Source organism: Dama dama, chromosome 5 (genome assembly GCF_033118175.1).
Source record: "Dama dama isolate Ldn47 chromosome 5, ASM3311817v1, whole genome shotgun sequence".
NCBI lineage: Eukaryota > Metazoa > Chordata > Mammalia > Artiodactyla > Cervidae > Dama > Dama dama.
In genome coordinates, this window is record NC_083685.1 from 117392602 (window position 1) to 117412415 (window position 19814).

General features: G+C 41.3%; 1 protein-coding gene across 4 annotated transcripts in view; it reads left to right on the forward strand.

Moving 5' to 3' along the window:
- Positions 1-19814, forward strand: part of MAP3K3 (mitogen-activated protein kinase kinase kinase 3) — a 59017-nt gene that overhangs the window by 11003 nt on the left and 28200 nt on the right. For all 4 annotated transcript variants that reach the window (XM_061144337.1, XM_061144333.1, XM_061144334.1 and 1 more), the window contains 3 exons: positions 8126-8166; positions 13167-13266; positions 18435-18548. In XM_061144337.1, the coding sequence (XP_061000320.1) occupies positions 8126-8166; positions 13167-13266; positions 18435-18548 (255 nt within the window). The remainder of the gene's footprint in view (positions 1-8125; positions 8167-13166; positions 13267-18434; positions 18549-19814) is intronic.

The window sequence follows — 19814 nt, forward strand, 5'->3', positions numbered from 1 at the left end:
AGGTCCATGCTTAGGAGGAGAGAGGACTGAAAGATCAAAAACCTAATGTAAATGGCTAAGAGATGCCAAATTGGTCTAAGAATTGTCACACTGGGCTAAAGATTCAGGTTGCAGAGTCCTGGTTGAAAGAAACCAAGTATTTTGGCCAGTAGGAAAGGTGGTTTGTTTGGGGATAGATCGGTGCTCGTAGGGGCAAGCAGCGCTTCAGAGCGAGAAAGGTAGAGCTGAGGTTGGCATAGCCTCCTGGGGCTCAGGCTTGGCACAGCAAGGAATGCCGCGGGAGCTGGGGCTTCACTGACAGAACTGTTTGGGACCGAGGCCTGGAAGAACGCGAAAGCCTAATTTAATATCTCTGCTTGGCAAGACTTCAGACATCCTCTTCCCTGAGTAAACAAACTAGGCGATTAATTGAAAAAAGAGAATGATTTGAGAACAGCTAAGCATTCTGAGCAGCTATGGGAGCACAGGGGCATGACGTGCTTGGTTATCCACCTGTTGGCTAGGAGTTAGGATCTGTGCGCTTTATGCTGTCCCATTAGGTCCCTGGGAGCCTGCCGCCTGGTTAGAGCTGGCTACATGTTTTTGGGTCGGTGTGGCGCATCCTAGGTGTGACTGGGGCCCACGATGGCTCTGTAGGCCATAATATGCAGACCCTTTAGAAGTCATCGCTTGCAGTGCTTTAGCAACAGGTCTATTTCTCCAAGTTGGCAGCTTAGTGTACTGAAAGGAGCACTGGCCCAGAAGTCACTGAGTTGTTAATAATCCATTAACATGGAATTTTAGTTTGGAGAGTGCTGTCAACAACGACAATTAACAACAGTAACAACAATATAAGCATGTGTGTTATGCTTTAAAAATTCTCAAGGTGTTTACGCAAAGGTGTTAAGTAGAGCCAGGAAGCAAACCCAGGCCTTCTGACCCCTGGTCACAGTAGTTTTCCCACGTGTAAGTCTGATGTCCTTTCTGAACCTCAGTTTTTCTGTTTACCTCTGGAAGTTGTGAGCTCATAGACAGAATATAAAGCACTTTATATGTTGGAACACAAGGTACGGGTATAAAGCGGTAGTGACTGCGTCACTTCTGTTGTCATGGAGCTGAAAAGGTTAAGGTTTTCTGCCTTTATTGGATTGACATTACTATCAATTAGATGGTCCTTTGCAGACTTCTGCAGCTAACCTAACATATTAAAATCCCAGTGAAGGAAGAAATAGAATCCTTATTACCACAGATTCCTGTTTTCCTTGAATCTTATCACAGAGGTAGGTAGAGGCTTGAACGGAGATGTTCACTAGTTGGTACTTGAGAATGAAAAAGTTGTTTTCTTCATAGCAGGCACTAGAAGGGCAGGCTCTTGGTATCAGCTCTAAAGGAGGAGAATTCTAGGAGCTGTGCTGCCAGCAGGGTCAGGGACTGAGCAGGCTGTCTTTTGCTTTTACTATGATAGACCTGACTCTTCAGGACTTCCTTTTTCTTTCAAGAGTTATTGATAAGATAGGCTGGCTAGTTTGAAAATAAAACACAACACAGTGTACAAGTCTCATATTCTATTTCATAAGAAGCTTCCTTTTCTGTGGTATTTTATTAAGTAGCAGTAAATAATGAATATGCCATTTCATCATTGATTTATTTATTCACATCCTCACTGAATGCCTTGCGCAGTGCTAGGACTGGAGACTGAGAAGGAACTGGGGCAGGGAAGACGGTCGCTTTATAGTCACCTCTTCCACTGATCTCTTAGGACTTCTCTGAGTCACACAAATAAAATTATTTTTGATGCTCTTTTCTTCTCATTTATTTACTATCTTTGGCAAAATAAGGACTCCAGTGCCAAAGATGTGGGAGCCAGCAAAGGTACATAGCAATGTGGGGGAATGGGAGCACTGCAGAACCAGAGAGAGGGTGCCAGAGATACTGGCTCATGGGGGCCTTTGCCAGGTCAGGTTCACAGACCTTTGTTTAATAAACACTTTGATTTTTTTTTTTTTTTAATTCTTGAGAATCTTCTTGGATTACATGTTCAGTTGTTGAGTTCAGACTTTGAGAAGGTCTTTTCTACTTAAGTTTGGTATTGTTGGTTACTCCTGTTGTCCCTGTGGCGTTCCCAGGTTGCAGCTCAGCCTGGAGGCCTGCGCTGTCTTCTCCTGTCTGTGTCTCTTACTCTTCCTTTCACCACACTGGCTCTGGTGAGCAGGGGACTTGAACCTACGTAGACCTGAATTTTTGTACTGGTGCTTTTTTCTCAGCAGCTGTGGCATCTCTCCATTCAGTTCAACATGAGCTTATACTCAAGCTTCTTAGACAAAAGAAATATGTTATATTCCCTGTACGCTAGGAATCATGCAGTCTTACTATAAACGAGAAATATGTGAAGAAAAGAAACTAAGGTAGGATGTGACTGTGCCTAAATACATGGTACAGATTCTGAGAGGTAAAGGAGGCCAGGAAAGTGAAAGGTGAACTTGGGCCAGAGGAGTCACAGAGTCATTTCCGGAGAAGGTGGCACTGGAGGCAAGCAGTGAAGGATGTGTAGGAGTTTAGTCAGGAGGAAGTACAGCACTCCAGGGTGGGAAACTGCATTGTTAAAGGCCTGGGGGAAGGAATGCACATGGCATATTTCAGGAAATAGGGTGGGCATCGATCTAGCTGGAGAGAGGTTCCCTTTGAGAACAAACAATGTGAGATGATTAAACTAAGTAAGCATAAGTTCCAGGGGGCTTTGAATAATAGTTAATAACTTAGACTTTATTCCATAGGTCATGGGTATTGCTGATTACTTTTTGAATAAAGAAGGGATGTGGTGAAAGCGGTGGCTAAGATGATTGAGACTGTGGAGGCATGTGGAACGTGCTGGAAGAAGGGAACTGAGAAGTGCAGAGGCTGCTTCAGGAGTTGAGGAGGGGAAAGGAACTCGAGGCGAGTGAGAACTGAGAGAATGGGAAGCAGTCTCATCTGGGAGTCTCTGGAGGGGAGAGTGGGGTCTTGCCATCTGCTGAGGAAGGGAAAAGAGGGAACTAATCAAGCAGAGCTCAGAGGTTTGAACTTGTAGCCAGTATTATAAGTTGCACCATTGAGAAGGGGGATTAGTTAGGGAGGGTAGCTGATGCAGACACGTAACTAGGTTGAGTTTGCAATTATAGCGGAAGACTGAGGTTGTGTGCGCAGGTATGTGTGTGCATTGCTTTTGCAGTTCTGAAATCCAAAGAGTGCTGCCAACTAAAAGGTGCTTTTTAAAATTTATGTATTTTAAAATTTCCAACTCCAAATTTCCAATACCAAATTTATGTATTTTAAAATTTGCAAACTCATTTGGCAACAAAACTTGGGCTGAATGGACACGGGGCTATTTATAGTCTTTATTTATTGCACTTATTGTGAATATTGATACTTTTCAATACAGAAACTGACTTTTGCTGTTAGCAGGTAAACCCTGAACCTCAGTGACTGTACGGCCGTGTCCAATGCAGGGAAGGAGGCGATAGTGTTCCCCATGGCCACGTCAGGACCCTGATTGAGGGTGGCCCCTCTGACCTGGAACATGTGGCTGCCAAGGAAGAGAGTGCAGAGCTCAACTTTGTCCCCAGCTATCGGTCAGAACTAGCTACAAAGCCCCAAACTAACTTCCAGAGAGGCTTAGCAGTGTAGAGGAGGGCACGAAGTGTTTCTGTGTGTTCTGCCTCTGCCGTGGGAGTGCCGCCTGACACCCTCCCCCTGGAGGGGCGTCACTTCACAGACAGAGCACATACCACTGTTCTGAAACACTTTTGGCTCCAAGGGTTTGGCTAAAGGAGAATGGACCTGTATTATCATTTTTTGAACACGTGTGTCAAGTACTCTTCTCATATCTTTCCCCAATTATTTCATTTAATTATTTTGATAATTCCACAAGACAGATTGTCACTGTTTTCACTTTGCAGATGAGGAAACTGGGTCACAGAGAGTCATGTTCAAGGTTACCACAGGGAGGTTATAGAGCCAGGGTTTGAAGCCAGACAACTTGACTCTAGTGCTCCATTCCTTATAAACGACTTACCTGCCTCGTTTACATGGCAGATGGATGATGTTTTGCTTGAGAAGATGGGGCTGGACATAGAGATTTGGGAATCTTCTATTTAGAGGTGACCTGATTTTTTAATTCCTACCAAGGAGAAGATGTGAGGAGAAGGAGAGAAATCCAGAGGCCAAAAGTTCAAACCTTGAGGCACAGTCACGTGTTAAGGGGAGGGGTGGGAGAAGGCATGAGGAAGAGGAACCAGCAAAGAAGCAGAAGTGGTTAGAGTGGTGGCAGGTTCTCTGGCTTGAGACAGAGTCACAGAGGCAAGGAGGACACAGCTACCAATGCGAAATGCCTCATAGAGGCACAGAGAACGGTTGGCAGGAAGGAATTGAATCTAGTGAGCTTTAGTGGAACTTTCTTGTCCGTGGCTTGTTCTAGTCAGCCTGACAGGGGAAAACCCAGGGTTGGGAACTTGGCAGATTTGGGCACACCGTGTGGTACATGGAAACCAGTCACGGGCCTGCATCCTACTCTGGAAAGGCCGTAGCCACATCAGACACAGGACTCAGAAGACTGGGCATCTTTGTTTACACTGCTTGCTAATCACAGGCTAGGTTAGTCTTGAGTAGGAGTGATTTGTGGTTTGAGGCAAAAGTTTAATTCCCTTTCTGACTGAATTCACGTCGAATAGCATTTGGATTATGTCCCATCATGAAATAAATTTAGTTCCTTTAGTCCCACAAAGGGACGGAGGGAGTTCTTTCCTAGGTTCATCTAAATATCGTAAGTCCCCCACATATGAACCTTCAAGGTGTGAGCTTTGACAGATGCGAATGTGCCTTCCCATGTTCAGTTGTGTTAGTTCACATGCCTAGCACACCTTGTCACGTGCGTGAACCCTCTACATGCAGTTGTGCTTTTGTGTGCTATACAGTACTGTATACAGTAGTACAGTGTCTTTATTTCAAACCCACGATGTGCAGAAACAAGTGTAAAAGCAGCAGTGATGTAGCTGGTGCTACTGTACTTCTCGAGGTACTGTACTATAAGATTAAAAATGTCTTATATTTTATGTTTTTTACATTATTTGTGTGAGAAGTATTATAAACCTACTACAGTACAGACTATATAACTGATTGTGTCAGTTGGGTAACTAGGCTAACTTTGTTGGACTTGAACAAATCAAACTTACTAACGTGCTCTTGGAATAGAACTTATTGGTATGTAGGGGACTTAACTGTAATAATGTTCTAGGTGAAAGGAGTGGCACCCTACCTGTAGGGACAGACAGGACTGCAAACTGTGGTGGAGACGTGGGGTCCTCCAGAGCTGGTGTGAAATTGGACAGTATGGGAAGCTGGAGGTGGCATGTCTGAGCGTGGCAGCGTGACGCAGACACCGTGCTTTGGAAGGCCCTTCCCATGGGAACTTCAAGGGAGGAGAAAAGGAAGACAGTGGCAAAACTGCTGTCACTCATGAAACCTTGAAGCTGCACCACTTCCTCTGCAGTGTGCCACATCTTTCCATGTGTGCATGTGTACGCTCATGCTCACACACAGTCTCTCTCACCTAGAATGCAGACCAGGTGGGGCACCCTGCCTTCCCATTCCACCTTCTCCACCTCCAACCATGCACAGCCTCAGCCAGAGCCTCCAATTACTGGTTCCCCAGGCCCCATAGCTTCCCGCAAGGTTGCCACCCTGATCTGATGCTGACTCCATTATTACTCCCATCTCCTCCGTGAGTTCTGAAAAGTGAGGTTTCAGAAGATCCTGTGATAGTTTCTTTCTTTCAGTGTTCCCATTGAAGCCCTGCATCTGTGAGTAAAATAAACCTCCCTTGCCTGTGTAACACTTAAGTTGTAGCCTATTTAGGCTTCTTTTAAAGCATTATGATCTTGAGAGAATTTATTTAACTTCCCTGTAACTCAGTTTCTCCTGTAAAATAGGGATCGTAAGAGTTCCTGTTATGAGGGTTAGTTTAACTGATGCATGTAACATACTTAGAACAAGGCTTAGTATATGGTAAATGCTCTATAAATGTCAGCTATTGTCATATTATTGGTAATGGATAAAGTGGTCCATATGTGAAATCAAAGGATGAGTGGACTGTATCAGGGTTGTATTTTGAAGAGCTATCACAGTGCAGGCCTGTTACTCCAGGGAGCTTTGCTGTCCACTGTTCAGTATGTGAATTTTGGGGGGGCATGAAGCTCTTTGAGCCTCCATTTCCTTGACTTTAAAATAGTGGGTTAAAGGCTATACTTATATTTTAATTTAGTGACTCTCAAGGTGTGTTCTGGGACCCCTAGCAGGTTCCCAAGAATCTTTTGGGCGTCCCTCAGGTTAAAACTATTTTCATACTAGTACTAAGATGTTCTTTGGCCTTTTCACCCTTATACTCTTAAAAAGTACACTAGAGTTTTCCAGAGGCTATATGACACATGTTATCAGAACAGTTTGAAAGCAGAAGCTGATAAGAGAATCCAGCTGTCTCCTATGAAGCCATGCATTAAAGAGTGCCTACTCTCTTGCTTCACTTTTTCTTTCTTCTTTCTTTCTTTTTTTTTTCCTGGTATTTTGGCCACACTGTGTGGCACAGAGGATAGTCCCCTGACCAGGAGTTGAACCTGTGCCTCCACAGTGAAAGTGCCAAATCCTAACCGCTAGGCCACCAGGGAACTCTATCTCACTTCACTTTTTAAAAAACATACAGTTTTTAAAATGTGTTTATGTTAACACATAACGGTTTTTAATTATTTTTAGATGAATAAAATTTAAGTTTTCTTAGTTTTAATTTCTAATAAGGCAAATATTTGTAGATATCATATACATAAGTAAAAGCTTTTAGGGGGTTTTAGAGTGTAATTAGAGTCTTTAGAGTGTAAATTTTTAGAGTGTAAGTTAGAATCATCAGTCTGGTTCATTTGACTGGAAGAGAATTCTGGCCCTCCTATCTCTTGGGAAGGGGAAGTCCTTTGTACACCTACCCTACCTTTCAGCTTTCTCCTTTTTCTGTCATCTTCTCTGCCTGCTCTATGTTCTTCATCTTCAGATATCCTGAAACCCTCTTCTTTCTTCAAAGCCACAGTCTTTTGTCTGTCTCAGTATTATTTTCATTCACTGACTATGAACTCTTTCTTACCTTTATCTCTATTACTTGTTGGTTTCCTGACAATTTTAGTTTTCTTTTTCCTTTGTACCTGTTCTTCTATAATATCTCTTCTCTTTTCCTGTCATTTCTAACTCCCTCAAGTTATTTATTTGACCTTTATAGTATCTCTTCCTCCCTGATTTGTTCCTTAACCTTCTAACACTCCTTCTCTTTCTTGTTTCTGATACTTATACTCAACTCTGTTTTTCAATCAATGAATTCATTTAACAAATATTTTTAAGCACAAAGATTACATACCATTACCTTTGCTTGTCCCTGGAGCTACGGAATTAAGAGAGGCATGATCCCTGTTCTCCCAGAGCTTATAGGGTGCCCTGATGGTCATCTAGGCTAAAACTGGGGACATTTATGAGGTATTTGTCCAGGGTGCCACTCTGCTCCCACTTAGGGCAGGCGTGATAGGATAGTAGAAATCATTGGTACCAGTGGTAACCATTTATTGCATGTCTACTATGTATTAACTTACATTTTCTTGTTAAGTTCTCATAACAACTCTGTGAGTTAGGTATATTTAGCCCTATTCTGAAGATGGAAGAACTAAGAGTTACAGAGGGTAAGTAACTTGGTTGTGGTTGTAGAGCTAGAATTATCACTATGAAGAGTTCTTTTTCTGTTTAGTTACGTCAGCCAAGAAGGAACGGTATCCTGGCCCGGAGGTGGTGACATAGTGGGAGCAGCTCCAGAGCCAGTTGTGGAAATAGAGCTTGTGAACTTAGAGATGACATGTCAGAGCAGAGCTCCTGGGCTGGGCACCCCCGAGGGTTCTTGTCCCAAGAGCTTTGTTGCCCGGGAGGTTAGAACTCAGTGACAGGAATGCCCATCAGGGCAGAGAAGCTCCAACAGGAGCCTTCAGGGATGCTGCCTAATGTTGCTGAAGGACTGCCTGAGGCTACCTGGGTGGGGCAGGAGTGACACAGGCTAGAAAACCCGCTAACCTGTCTATCCTTTCTTTGGCAGAGTGACGTCAGAATCAAGTTTGAGCACAATGGGGAGAGGCGGTAAGTCTGTCTTCTGATGAGTGGATGTGTAATGGGTGCCCCATTTCTCAGAAAGCGTGCAGCTTGTGGGAGCCATCTCCCTGGAGTGATTCCTGTGGGGTCCCTGGCTGGGTAATGGGGTTGATGGGGCATAAAGGGGAATGTTTCATCCTTGGTTTGGCATATTGACTGAACCTTGTTTCTGGTCTTAAAGCGTCAACTGCTAATGTTTTACCCTTCTGCTCTTGTTCTGCTGCTGTGAGGTCCATCATTGTGCTGGGGGAGAAAGTCAGAGCTCCAGCTCCACTGAGTCATAGCTTCCAGACACGCTGACCCTGTGCCAGCTGTGGGCATCAGAGAGAGAGGAGGCTTCTCCTGTGACGTGCTGCCATTCCTGTCCTGAAAGAGTGTCCCTGGTTTTGTCCTCATCAGGGGTCATGTTGGGTGAATTGGAAGTTTCTTTAAAATGTCTCTAGGTCATGGGAAGCTACATTAAGTCCCTCAGTTGTGAAAGATTTCAGCTCATTTGAGGACATAGAAAGAGAGAGTTGTCAGTCTGCATTCTGTGTCTTACCTTGGGGAAGTGAAAGTACTGTTACAAAACCCTTGTATCCTTTTTCCATTGTCAATATTAAGGTTTTTGTAGGAAGTCAAGATAGAAGTTCTCAGTGGAGAAAAATATGACTTCACTTAATTTCTCAAGTTATTTTAAGGAAAATCTTTAAGAAAGCATATAGAACTCTGGTCAGGGGATATTTGGGACACTTTGTGTGCATGTGTGTGGCATGTATACGCACAAGCATGCTTTTCAATATCTGTTTCTTGCTCTTTGCCTTTCTCCCTTGTTGATAACTGCCCTGCCCTTTTTCCTTTGCTATGAGCATTTGGAGGGCAAAGAGCACTATGAGCGTAAGATCCTCCTGCTTTACCAGTCACCAGAGGACCTTGCATGCGTCCTCGGTCTCTTCAGTTGTGTCCAACTCTCTGCGACCCTATGGACTGTAGCCCTCCAGGCTCCTCTGTCCATGGGATTCTCCAGGCAAGAATACTGGAGTGGGTTGCCATTTCCTTCTCCAGGGGATCTTCCCGACCCAGAGATCGAACCCACATCTATTTCGGCTCCTGCATTGCAGGCGGGTTCTTTACTGCTGAGCCACTGGGGAAGCCCCCAGAGGACCTTAAGTGCCTTCAAACGTTTTTGTCCTGGAAGTTGTCTGCTGCTGGCATCTTTCAGCCCTCTCTGAAACTAGCTCTGGAGCTCTAGAGATCTGTGGCTCTGCTTTCCCTTAAAAAGATAAATTCAGAAGCCTGCAAGTTGGTCAGAGGTGGAAACATTGTGCAGAGCCAGGGCCTGCTGCTGCTAGGTAAATTCTAGGGCTGTTCCAGGCCGGGAGGGAGGAAGGTTTTCTGAGCTCTGTCCCCAGCTGTTCGTTCAAGGACCTGCCAGTAGCACGGAAGTTAAATTGTCACTTCATTGTTGCTGCTTTTCACACTTCTGACCGGACTGGATTTTGGAGGGATTGCCAAACTCAGAGCAGCCGAGAGTTTTCAGAAGTAGATACTAAATCAAAGACTTGATTGTGTCGGAGCCTAATTACGCAGTTACGCTCTCCTGAATTCCTGTTCACTAAGTGGTATGTAGTTACAGTGAGCAGACTTACACTGAGAAAGTGTGTGTGTTTAGTTTCAGAGATGCTGCCAGATCGAAACCACAAATATTTAAGGTGGTCAGGCAGGAATGGCCTTTTGAAGCCCCGAGCAGCAGTGTTGGTATCAAGGTTTTGAGAACTGCATGCTCTTTTTATGGAGCTGTTTTCTGGAGCCGTGGTGCTTCACTGTTCGTGTACTGTGTGTGGAATTGAGGACTTTATAAAGGCTGTGCAGCAGAGCCATGTTCAAGCTGCTCTGCCAGACAGCTCTGGTTTCATGTATGTCGTATCTTAAAGATTTGGTTGAAAATGTTTCTGTGGGCTTTCTTTACTTTTTACAGGACTAGGAATAGGATCTATTTAAATGTTGTAGGCTCTTATAGACTTAGAATTTACAGAAAAGAGGAAAGAAGTAGTGACTTTTCCCCTTCGTCCTTGCCAGATATCCATTCTGGTGGGCTGACTTTCCCTTTGGTTTGGATGGGTGGGCATCAGACTCTGAACTTTCCTCCCTCTTAGCCTCAGGAGGGCAGAAGAGGACTGTGGACTAAGATCTCCCTCCTTGGAAATTATATTGTTGAATGTATTAGTTCATATCCACCAGGAAATCCATCCATATTGTAATCCTTGTATTCCCTCCCCATCTCAAATCAACCATCCCAAGCATTAATCAGGTGCTGTCTCTAAAAAAGAGAGAGAAAGTGAAGTGCTACCTAGATATGAGTTATCTAGATATGGGTGTTTGATGGATTCTTTTGAGAGAATACCTTTCTATTTATTCCTTATAGTAAATCATATCCCGTTCATCAGGACCTCAGCCACCTTTTGAACTGGTGGGGATGGTTGTGCTGGGTGTTAGACCCATCTTTGAAGTACTAGCCTGAAAATGTCAGTTATTTAAGGTGACAGTGGCAGCTTAGATCTTAACTAACCTGAGAGTCCTGGTTTCTTAACCTTGGTCAGACTTTTGGGCTGCTTTTAAATGGTTTTGGAAGTTTTAAATGGTTCATCACCAGGCCAAATGCAGGAGAATTTATCTCTGAGCCTAATCTTTTTCTGAATGTGTTAAGGATATCTGAGTGATCTGGTATTTTATTCAGAAAGGCAGACCCCTTTTGAACCATTGCTGAAGTCCTGATGAAGGGGGTATGTAATTAATTATGGAATTTAGTAATTCCTTATTTACAAAAGAATTAATAGAAAGGTATTCTCTCAAAAGAATCCATCAAACACTCATATCTAGATAACCCATATCTAGGTAGCACTTAATTTTTTCTCTCTCTTTTTTTCAAAGATAGCACCTGATTAATGCTTGGGATGGTTGATTTGAGGGGGGATAATATAAGGATTACAATATGGATGGACTTCCTGGTGGATATAAATTAATATATTCAGCAATATAATTTTCAGAAATGAAGGTAGTGACAGATGAAGGAAAAGTTATAGAGAAATTATCTTCCTGAGATATTAGGCTTTGTATGAAGGATTATACTAATAGCCTATCAACGTTGTTCAGTAGAACTTCGGCTCTAATAGAAACGTTCTGCAGAAATCCCTTGGTAGCCGAGGAAATTGGTTCCAGGGCCCCCTGTGGATATCAGACCCCCTCGGATGCGCAAATCTTTTAGATGAAATGGTGTAGTCTTTGCATATAACCTACGTACATCTTTGTGTATACTTTAAATCATCTCTAGATTACTTATAAACCTAAGACAATGTAATTGCCATGTAAATAGTTGCCAGCATGGGGCATATTCAAGTTCTGCTTTTTTGGAACTTTCTGGAAATTTTTTTTTTTCCAGATATTTTTGATCTGCAGGTGTAGACCTAGGTATGAAGAGGGGTGACTTATAGCTGTGTTCTCCAGTATACTAGTCACTAGCTACGTGTATCTAGTGAGCACTTGAATGTGCTGATGGGACTTAAAGAGCTGATTTTAAATTTAATCAATTTAAATTTAAATAGCCACATGTGGCTAGTGGCTACTGTATTGAACAGCTCAGTTCTAGATATAATGACTTTCATGGTGCCCACTGATTTCAGTCAGCCAGATTTCATGAAAATCCAATGGCTTACCTATCAAATTACCCATGACATTTTTCACAGAACTAGAACAAATAATCCTAAAATTCATTTGGAACCACAGAAGGCTAAATTGCCAAAGCAATCTGAGGAAAAAGCAAGCAGGAGGCATCACCCTCTCAGACTTCAGACAAATTTAAAAGATGCAGCCATCAGCAGTTTAAATTTTTGCTGTCAAATTTGTCTTCTTCCTTTTGGCTTCTGTATTTTATGTAATTTTATATAATGCTTATTAGGGAGACCTTCCCTACGCCAACATTTTTTTATTTCTACATTTTCTTATATACATGTATATATGTAGTATACATATGAGTTTCTTTTTTGTATTCTGTTTATTTCTTTGTTTATTTTTACTTTAAATAAGTTTTAAAGTATTGGGTTGGACCCATATGATATGGTCACTTTTATATGTCAAACATTGTTGACTATCCCCAGTAACCCTAATACATTAAAACTTTTTATTTAAAAAATGTCAAACACACACAAAAGTAGAGAATGTGAAACTGAGCCTCCAAGGATCTGTCACCCAGCTTCAACATTATCAACATTTTGCCAACCTAGTTTCATCTATACCCACTTGTAAATTTTGTTGTGATATGTAATGACAAGTTATTTTAAGACCTCTTTGAACATGTTGCTACTCTACCATGTGTTAATATTTATAGAAATTGTTCTTTGAACAGACTAGTGAGTCTCTCTGGAAAAGCATCAATATCAACACTACTTACAGGCACACATGTGTCACTGGTTAAGAAAAGTGATCAGGCATATAACCAACTCAAAGGGAATTCCTGTGACTTGGTGGTGGGAAATGTCAATTCTTAGGATAATCACCATTGAGATTCCTGTGGCATCTCAAAAATGAACAGTAGAAAAGACCTTTTCAAGTCCTGGATGTGAGTCATTTAGGAGTTAAGACCATGTTTTCAGGACTGCGGTTCCAGTCTCCAGGTTTTCTTCCTAATAGGAATATTTGGAACATAGTTTTTAAACCCAGGTATCCTGCGGTGATACTGAACTGTCATTGACTGAAAGATCTGAGCTGAAGTGGTAGAACAATGATTGAGATTGAATACTGCTTGTGGGTACTATTGAAAAACCTGAGAGATGCTCAGAGAAAGGGTGAAAAGATAAAGGCAGATAAGAGAAAAAAAAAAAATACAGAGAAAGGTAAGCTGTATGAAAAATAAAAAGAACTCTTGAAAAGAAAGGAAAATGTCACTCAGGAGTCATAACTTCTAAACCCTGCATTTAAAATGTACAGTTAACCATGCTTCTGTTCTGTCTCAGAATTATAGCATTCAGCCGGCCTGTGAGATACGAAGATGTGGAGCACAAGGTGACAGCAGTGTTTGGGCAGCCTCTGGATCTACATTACATGAATAATGAGGTGCGGAAGTCAGATGGCCTGGGGATGTGGGGCGCACCTTGCCTACCCACCTTCTCTCTGCTGAACTGAGGATCTCTTAGTTTGTTCTTCTAATGTCATCTGCAGGTTTTCATTTTCTGGAGCCTCTTTTCTTAATTCCATTAATTTTGGGATTTTTCTTTTTTACTGTGTGGAAGGTTGCACCGCCATTTCCATTCCCTCTGCTCATTCTAGGCCAGTAGCTCTAATAACTCCGTGGTGGGGTCAGGTACGGGGATCAGGGTCAGCGCTTAGCGTTGCCTTACTATAGCAGAGGATTCAGCAGGGCTGGGGATGTGGGGAAAACTGGTGGGTAGGTCCTCTACTGACAGTCATAAATGTTGGATTCTTCTCAGAGTTTCGCTTCTGACTGTAGCTGGTGTCAAACATTAGCACCTACTCTAATCATTTCTTTAATCGCTTACTCCTCCTAACCCTACCCAATGGTCCTTATTTATGCATACTTTGAACATCACCCAGGAAGGAATTCTTTTGAATGTCAGTTACATGGCTGCTTTCCCAGCTCCAAGGAAGGTACTAGAGGCTGTAGTCTGCTTGGGTTGGTGCTTTGCATTAGTCTGAAAGGCAATGTGTTTGTGCCCAGTAAAGAGCCTGCACTTTGAGGGGCTTACCTGGTGGTCTAGTGGTTAAGAATCCATCTGCCAATGCAGGGGACATGGGTTCGATCCTTGGTCTGTGAAGATCCCACATGCTGCGGAGCAACTAAGCCTGTGCATCACAGCTACTGAGCCTATAGTCTAGAGCCCAGAAGCTATAACTGCTGAGCCCATGTGCTGCAACTGTGGAAGCCTGCGTATCTGGAGCCCATGCTCTACAACAAGAGAAGCCCTTGCAATGAGAAGCCTGCCTGCTGCAACTAGAGAAAGCAATGAAGACCTGTCGCAGCCAAAAAATAAAATAAATTAAAATCTTAAAAAAAAAAGAATTAAGGATTGATTCATCCCTTACTTGAAAATAAAGGCTTTAAAAAAAAAAAGCTTGCTCCTTGAGGGAACTAAGTTGAGGGGAATAGACAGGAAAGCTGGGCAACCTCATGGCTCTTTGAGAGGTCTTTCCTATGTAGTTTTATTTTAGTGGTTGAAAAGTTAAGAATTTCCTCCAAACTCTGGGGCTGAAATCCATGGAAGCTGAGATTTGTTGGCTAAAACCTTTCTGGCCTTTAAACAAAATGTACAGCCACAGTTGGGTATGCATGCTTGCTCAGTCACTTCAGTCGTGTCCGACTCTTTGTGATCCCATAGACTGTAGCCCGCCAGGCTCCTTTGTCCATGGAATTCTCCAGGCAGGTTGCTGTGCCCTCCTGCAGGGAATCTTCCTGACTCAGGGATCGAACCTGAGTCTTCTGCATTGCAGGCAAATTCTTTACCACTGAGCTCCCCAGTTGGGTATATGCTGCCATATAGCTAACAAAAATAAGACCATCTGATCTTTTGCTTTTGGGTAAATTTTAGAAATACAACAAATTTAGAAAATCACTAACACTATGGTTAATAAATAAAACAGATGTAAGCATTTCAAAGTATGTAAACTAACACATTTTAAATACAGGGTATGAGAACCCCCAAAATATAAGTGAAAAATCCATAGAACAGTTCAAACATCCATGACTGTATGAGAAAACGAGGCTAAAATCAGCTAGCCAGTCAGCATTCAAGAAGGTGTTCTTTAGTTAGGAAATATTTTTCTGGATGATTTAGTACTACTTATTTCTCTTTCCATTAATATTTCCATTAAGAATTCCGTATGTCCCAAAATCCATTTTCAAACTCTTTTGCCAAGGAAGTGACTGCCCAGAATGTTGGGCATTCCTTTATTCAAATGTTTATGCAGATATTGATTCTAAACCAAATATATTTTTTAAGAGTCAGTGAAGACTAATGTATTTGAGCATTTATTTTTCATCACTTTTTTACTGTTGTTGTTGTTTCTGTTTTTGTTTTTTGACCTCATTTCCCAGACCAGGGATTGAACCCAGGCCATGTCAGTGAAAGCCCAGAATCCTAACCACTAGGCCGCCAGGGAATTCCCATAATTGTTATTATATTAAATCATGCATGTTTTTCCATACTCTGCTAATGTCAGTGACTAAGAGTTGACTAATTTATATCTTATTAATTTCAACTCTCTCAACCTGTTTTTCTTTGCCCTCTAAACCCTGCCTTGTCAGGACTTGTGAGCCACAAATGAAAAATCTTTGATTTTATTTATGTTTATATTTTTGTTAAAATAGCTTTTTTGAGATATAATTCACCTACCATATCACTTACCCTTTTATTTTTAAATTTACGTTTTTAAACTGTACAATTCAGTGATTTTTAGTATATTCAGAGTTGTGTTAACTATCGGTACATGATTCCAGAACCTTTTTATCACCCCAAAGAGAAACCCTATACTCATTAGCAGTAACTTCCCATTCCCCCTCCACTTCCTAGCCCCGGGCAACTACTTATTTACTTTCCATCTTTCTGGATTTGCCTATTCTGAACATTTTATGTATATGGAATCACACAGTATGTTGCCTTTTGTATTTGACTTCTTTCACTGAGCATGTATTCAAGGCTCATCTATATTGTAGCGTGTATTGGACTTCATTCCTTTGTATGGCTGAATAATATTCCATGATATCAGTATACCACATTTTGTGTATTCCTTCATTCACCTTTTGATGGACATGAGTTTTTCCACTTTTGGCTGTCATAAATAATGCTGCTATGAACATTTGTGTACCAGTTTTATATGAGCAGCTGTTTTCAATCCTCTAAAATATACCTAAGAGTGGAATTGTGGGTCTTGTAGAAACTCTGTATCTAACTTTTTGAGGAGCTGCCCAATTATCTCATATTGACTGGTACCACTTTACATTCTTACTAGCAATATATGAGGGTTGCAGTTTCTCCACATTCTCACCAGTACTTGTGATTCTTTTTTTTTTTTTTTCTTTTTTAAAAAAATTATAGCCATCCTAGTACGTATGAAGTGATATTTTATTGTGGTTTTAATTTTCATTTCCCTAATGACTAATGATATTATCTTTTCATGTACTTATAGTCATTTATTTATTTTTCTTTGAACAAATACATATTCAAATCCTTTGCCCATTTAAAAAACTGGATTGCTTGTCCTCCTTTTGTTGAGTTGTAAGAGTTCTTCACATATTCTGGATACTAGATCCTTATCATACATTTGCAAAATTGTAGCTTTTTTTTTAAAGTTAAAACATACTCCAGTAATTTCTTTATCTTCTTGTATCTCCACCCAACACTAGCCCTTATTTATCCTTACTTTATATATTAGTCAGAAATGAATTGTTTAATGTGATATGATCTGTAGAATTTCATCCCATTCCATGGGTGGTTTTGAGCTTTTATTTTAAATATTGTTTTTTACTATTTGTTATTTCCTGGCCTAGGATTTAGAGTTCTCATTTCCTTGCATTATAAATTGGGAACTGCAGAAATTAATTGGATTTTTGCTTTGTGTTTGCCACAGATGTGTAAGATCTGACATTATTTAGGTCTTAAGGCATAGCATACTTCTGCATCTTTTAATACTAAGTACTCATAATATTTCAGAAAACTAAAATCATGGCATCCAGTCCCATCACTTCATGGCAAATAGATGGGGAAACAGTGAAAACAGTGGCTGACTTTATTTTGGGGGGGCTCCAAAATCACTGCAGATGGTGATTGCAGCCATGAAATTAAAAGATGCTTACTCCTAGGAAGGAAAGTTGTGACCAACCTAGACAGCATATTAAAAAGCAGAGACATTACTTTGTCAACAAGGTTCGTCTAGTCAAGGCTATGGTTTTTCCAGTAGTCATGTATGGATGTGAGAGTTGGACTATAAAGAAAGCTGAGCACAGAAGAATTGGTGCTTTTGAACTGTGGTGTTGGAGAAGACTCTTGAGAGTCCCTTGGACTGCAAAGAGATCCATCCAGTCCATCCTAAAGGAGATCGTCTGGGTGTTCATTGGAAGGACTGATGTTGAAGCTGAAACTCCAGTATTTTGGCCACCTGATGTGAAGAGCTGACTCATTGGAAAAGACCCTGATGCTGGGAAAGATTGAGGGCAGGAGGAAAAGGGGACGATAGAGAATGAGATGGTTGGATGGCATCACCGACTCAATGGACATGGGTTTGGGTAGACTCCGGCAGTTGATGATGGATAGGAAGGCCTGGCATGCTGTGGTTCATGGGATTGCAAAGAGTCGGACAAGACTAAGCAACTGAACTGAACTCAGTATCTTCTGCTTTTTAATAGTGAATAGTGAATAAGATTTATCTATGTCCTCGAGAATCTTCTCTTTAATACTTCAATGGAATGAAAACAGAGGAAGTCATTTTTGGTTCTAGTTATGGATTTTTTTTTAACCTTTAAACGTTAAGATATTAAACCCTTCTATGTGGTCTAAATTTGTGTTCTTACTTGAGGAATGTTTTCATCCTCAGCCCGCCCCCCTCCTCCTCCTCAGCCTTTTCTGCTTATTTTGTTAACGTCAGCACAGAGTAGGGTGGGACACGCTTCTACTGCTGGAGTTGGGAAGAAATATGGGGGCTAAAACTGTTTGGGACTTGATGCTTTGGAGTAGAGAGTATTTTGGGAGAGGAAGCTCTTCTCAGAAAATATCTTGAAATAAAGTACTAATGTGCTACAGCATGGATGAACTCAAAAATACTAAGCAAAGTGAAAGAAGTTGGATGCAAAAGACTATGAATTGAATCAAATATATATGAATTGTGTGATTTCATTTATATGAAATGTCCAGGAAATGCAAATCTCTAGAGACAGAAAGTAGATTAGTGGTTGCCTGGGGTGAGAGGTAGAAAAGAGGAGTGACTGTGAATGGGCACAAGAGATCTTTTTAAAGTGGTGAAAATGTTTTAAAATTGAATTGTGGTGATGGTTGCACAACTCTGTCATTTTCCTAAAAATTATTACATTTTACACTTAAATGAAAAAAAAGAGAAAATATCTCTATGGCTTCAGTTAGGTCTTTGAGGACTCCAGAGTATGCATTGAGATTGTTTTTCTCCAAATTTATTTTTAGTTTTTGTTTGTTTTGCTTATTTTTGCAGACTAAAGACATATTTTATATGATTTCCTTTTTCTGTGTCATGTGTCACAGCTCTCCATCCTGCTGAAGAATCAAGATGATCTTGACAAAGCAATTGACATTTTGGATAGAAGCTCAAGCATGAAAAGTCTTAGAATATTGTTGCTGTCCCAGGACAGAAACCATGTAAGTAGCCCCTGCCCTGGACTGACAGCTGAAGACACAGCTTGCTGTCCTTCAGGAATTCACGTTCTTCCTTGGCAGAGTTTTGTGTTCCACTGTCACCACTAAAGTGAGAACATAAGTGCAGTCCAGCCCACTGGGTCAGTGGCCAGCTAGCCTTCTGCATTTGATTTTACTGCACAGCCAGATCATCAGTGTTAAAGTTGCAGGTAAAGGTTACTTGGCTGGTGGTGTGGAAGGAAGGAAAACATTTTATGATAAAGGAGAGAATTCTTTTTCTCTGTAGTTAATGTGTGTTTTTTTTGTTTTTTTTTTTTAAAAACTAGATTTGGACCCCAGCAAGGGAGATTTGCTTAGCGTGGGGGTGCTGATTAGCAAAGACTGTCAAGGATTTGAGACTGTCATGCTTTGTGAACCCAACTCCTACAACTCCTCAGCAACTGTGACTTTCCCTTGGGACACGTAGAAAACACACTTTTCCCTTCTGTTCAGTGGGAAAAAGGCCATAGACTAAAGGGCCTCTTGTAAGTTAGCATCTGCTGCCTTACCAAATGGCAACAATCTTAGGGGCCTTCAGAACTGAGGGATTTTTCCTTACACAGTTTCCTTTCCTAAAGAATCCCCAAGGGCCTACATTTCACAGGAATGCTTGTAATCTGTATCTGTCTTCTGTTTGATTCCTCTACCAGTTTTCTTCACATACATGTTCCTGAAGGTTTCTTTGGTGTTCTTTCCTTTCCATATGCTTGAAAACAGCCAACTGTGGACAGCTAACATTACTGCCTGAGAACCGTGGATGCCCTATACCGGACAGAATTTAGAGGGAATGGTGCTTTAGTTTTAAACAGACTTTAGAATGTCTGTTGATTAGGGAAAGACACAGAAGAATGTAGTTAGGAAGCCTTAGAATAAAGAAGATGTTTTCTAATAGTACAGAAGTGTCCTTGAGCATGAGGACTGGTCTTCTCTTTCCCAGTGTCTTTTTTTTCTGGATATGTTTTGGGAAGTATTCTGAAGTAAAATATAAACTTTATTACTTCATTTCTCTCTTCGAGTTACTTACCTTCTCCTTGTAGTCCTTTCTCATTGCCTGTCATGTGAGATTTAAATGTAGCCTATCACCCAGAATTTTTCACTAACTATCCTTCTTTCAGCTCCCCAGTCTCATCTTCCCAAGTTCTTCAGCATACTCCCCTTCTTCTACAGTTCTTTCTTCTTCCTTTTTGCCAGACCATGGTTGTCAGCCTTTTTTTTTTGGTTCTAGCTTGA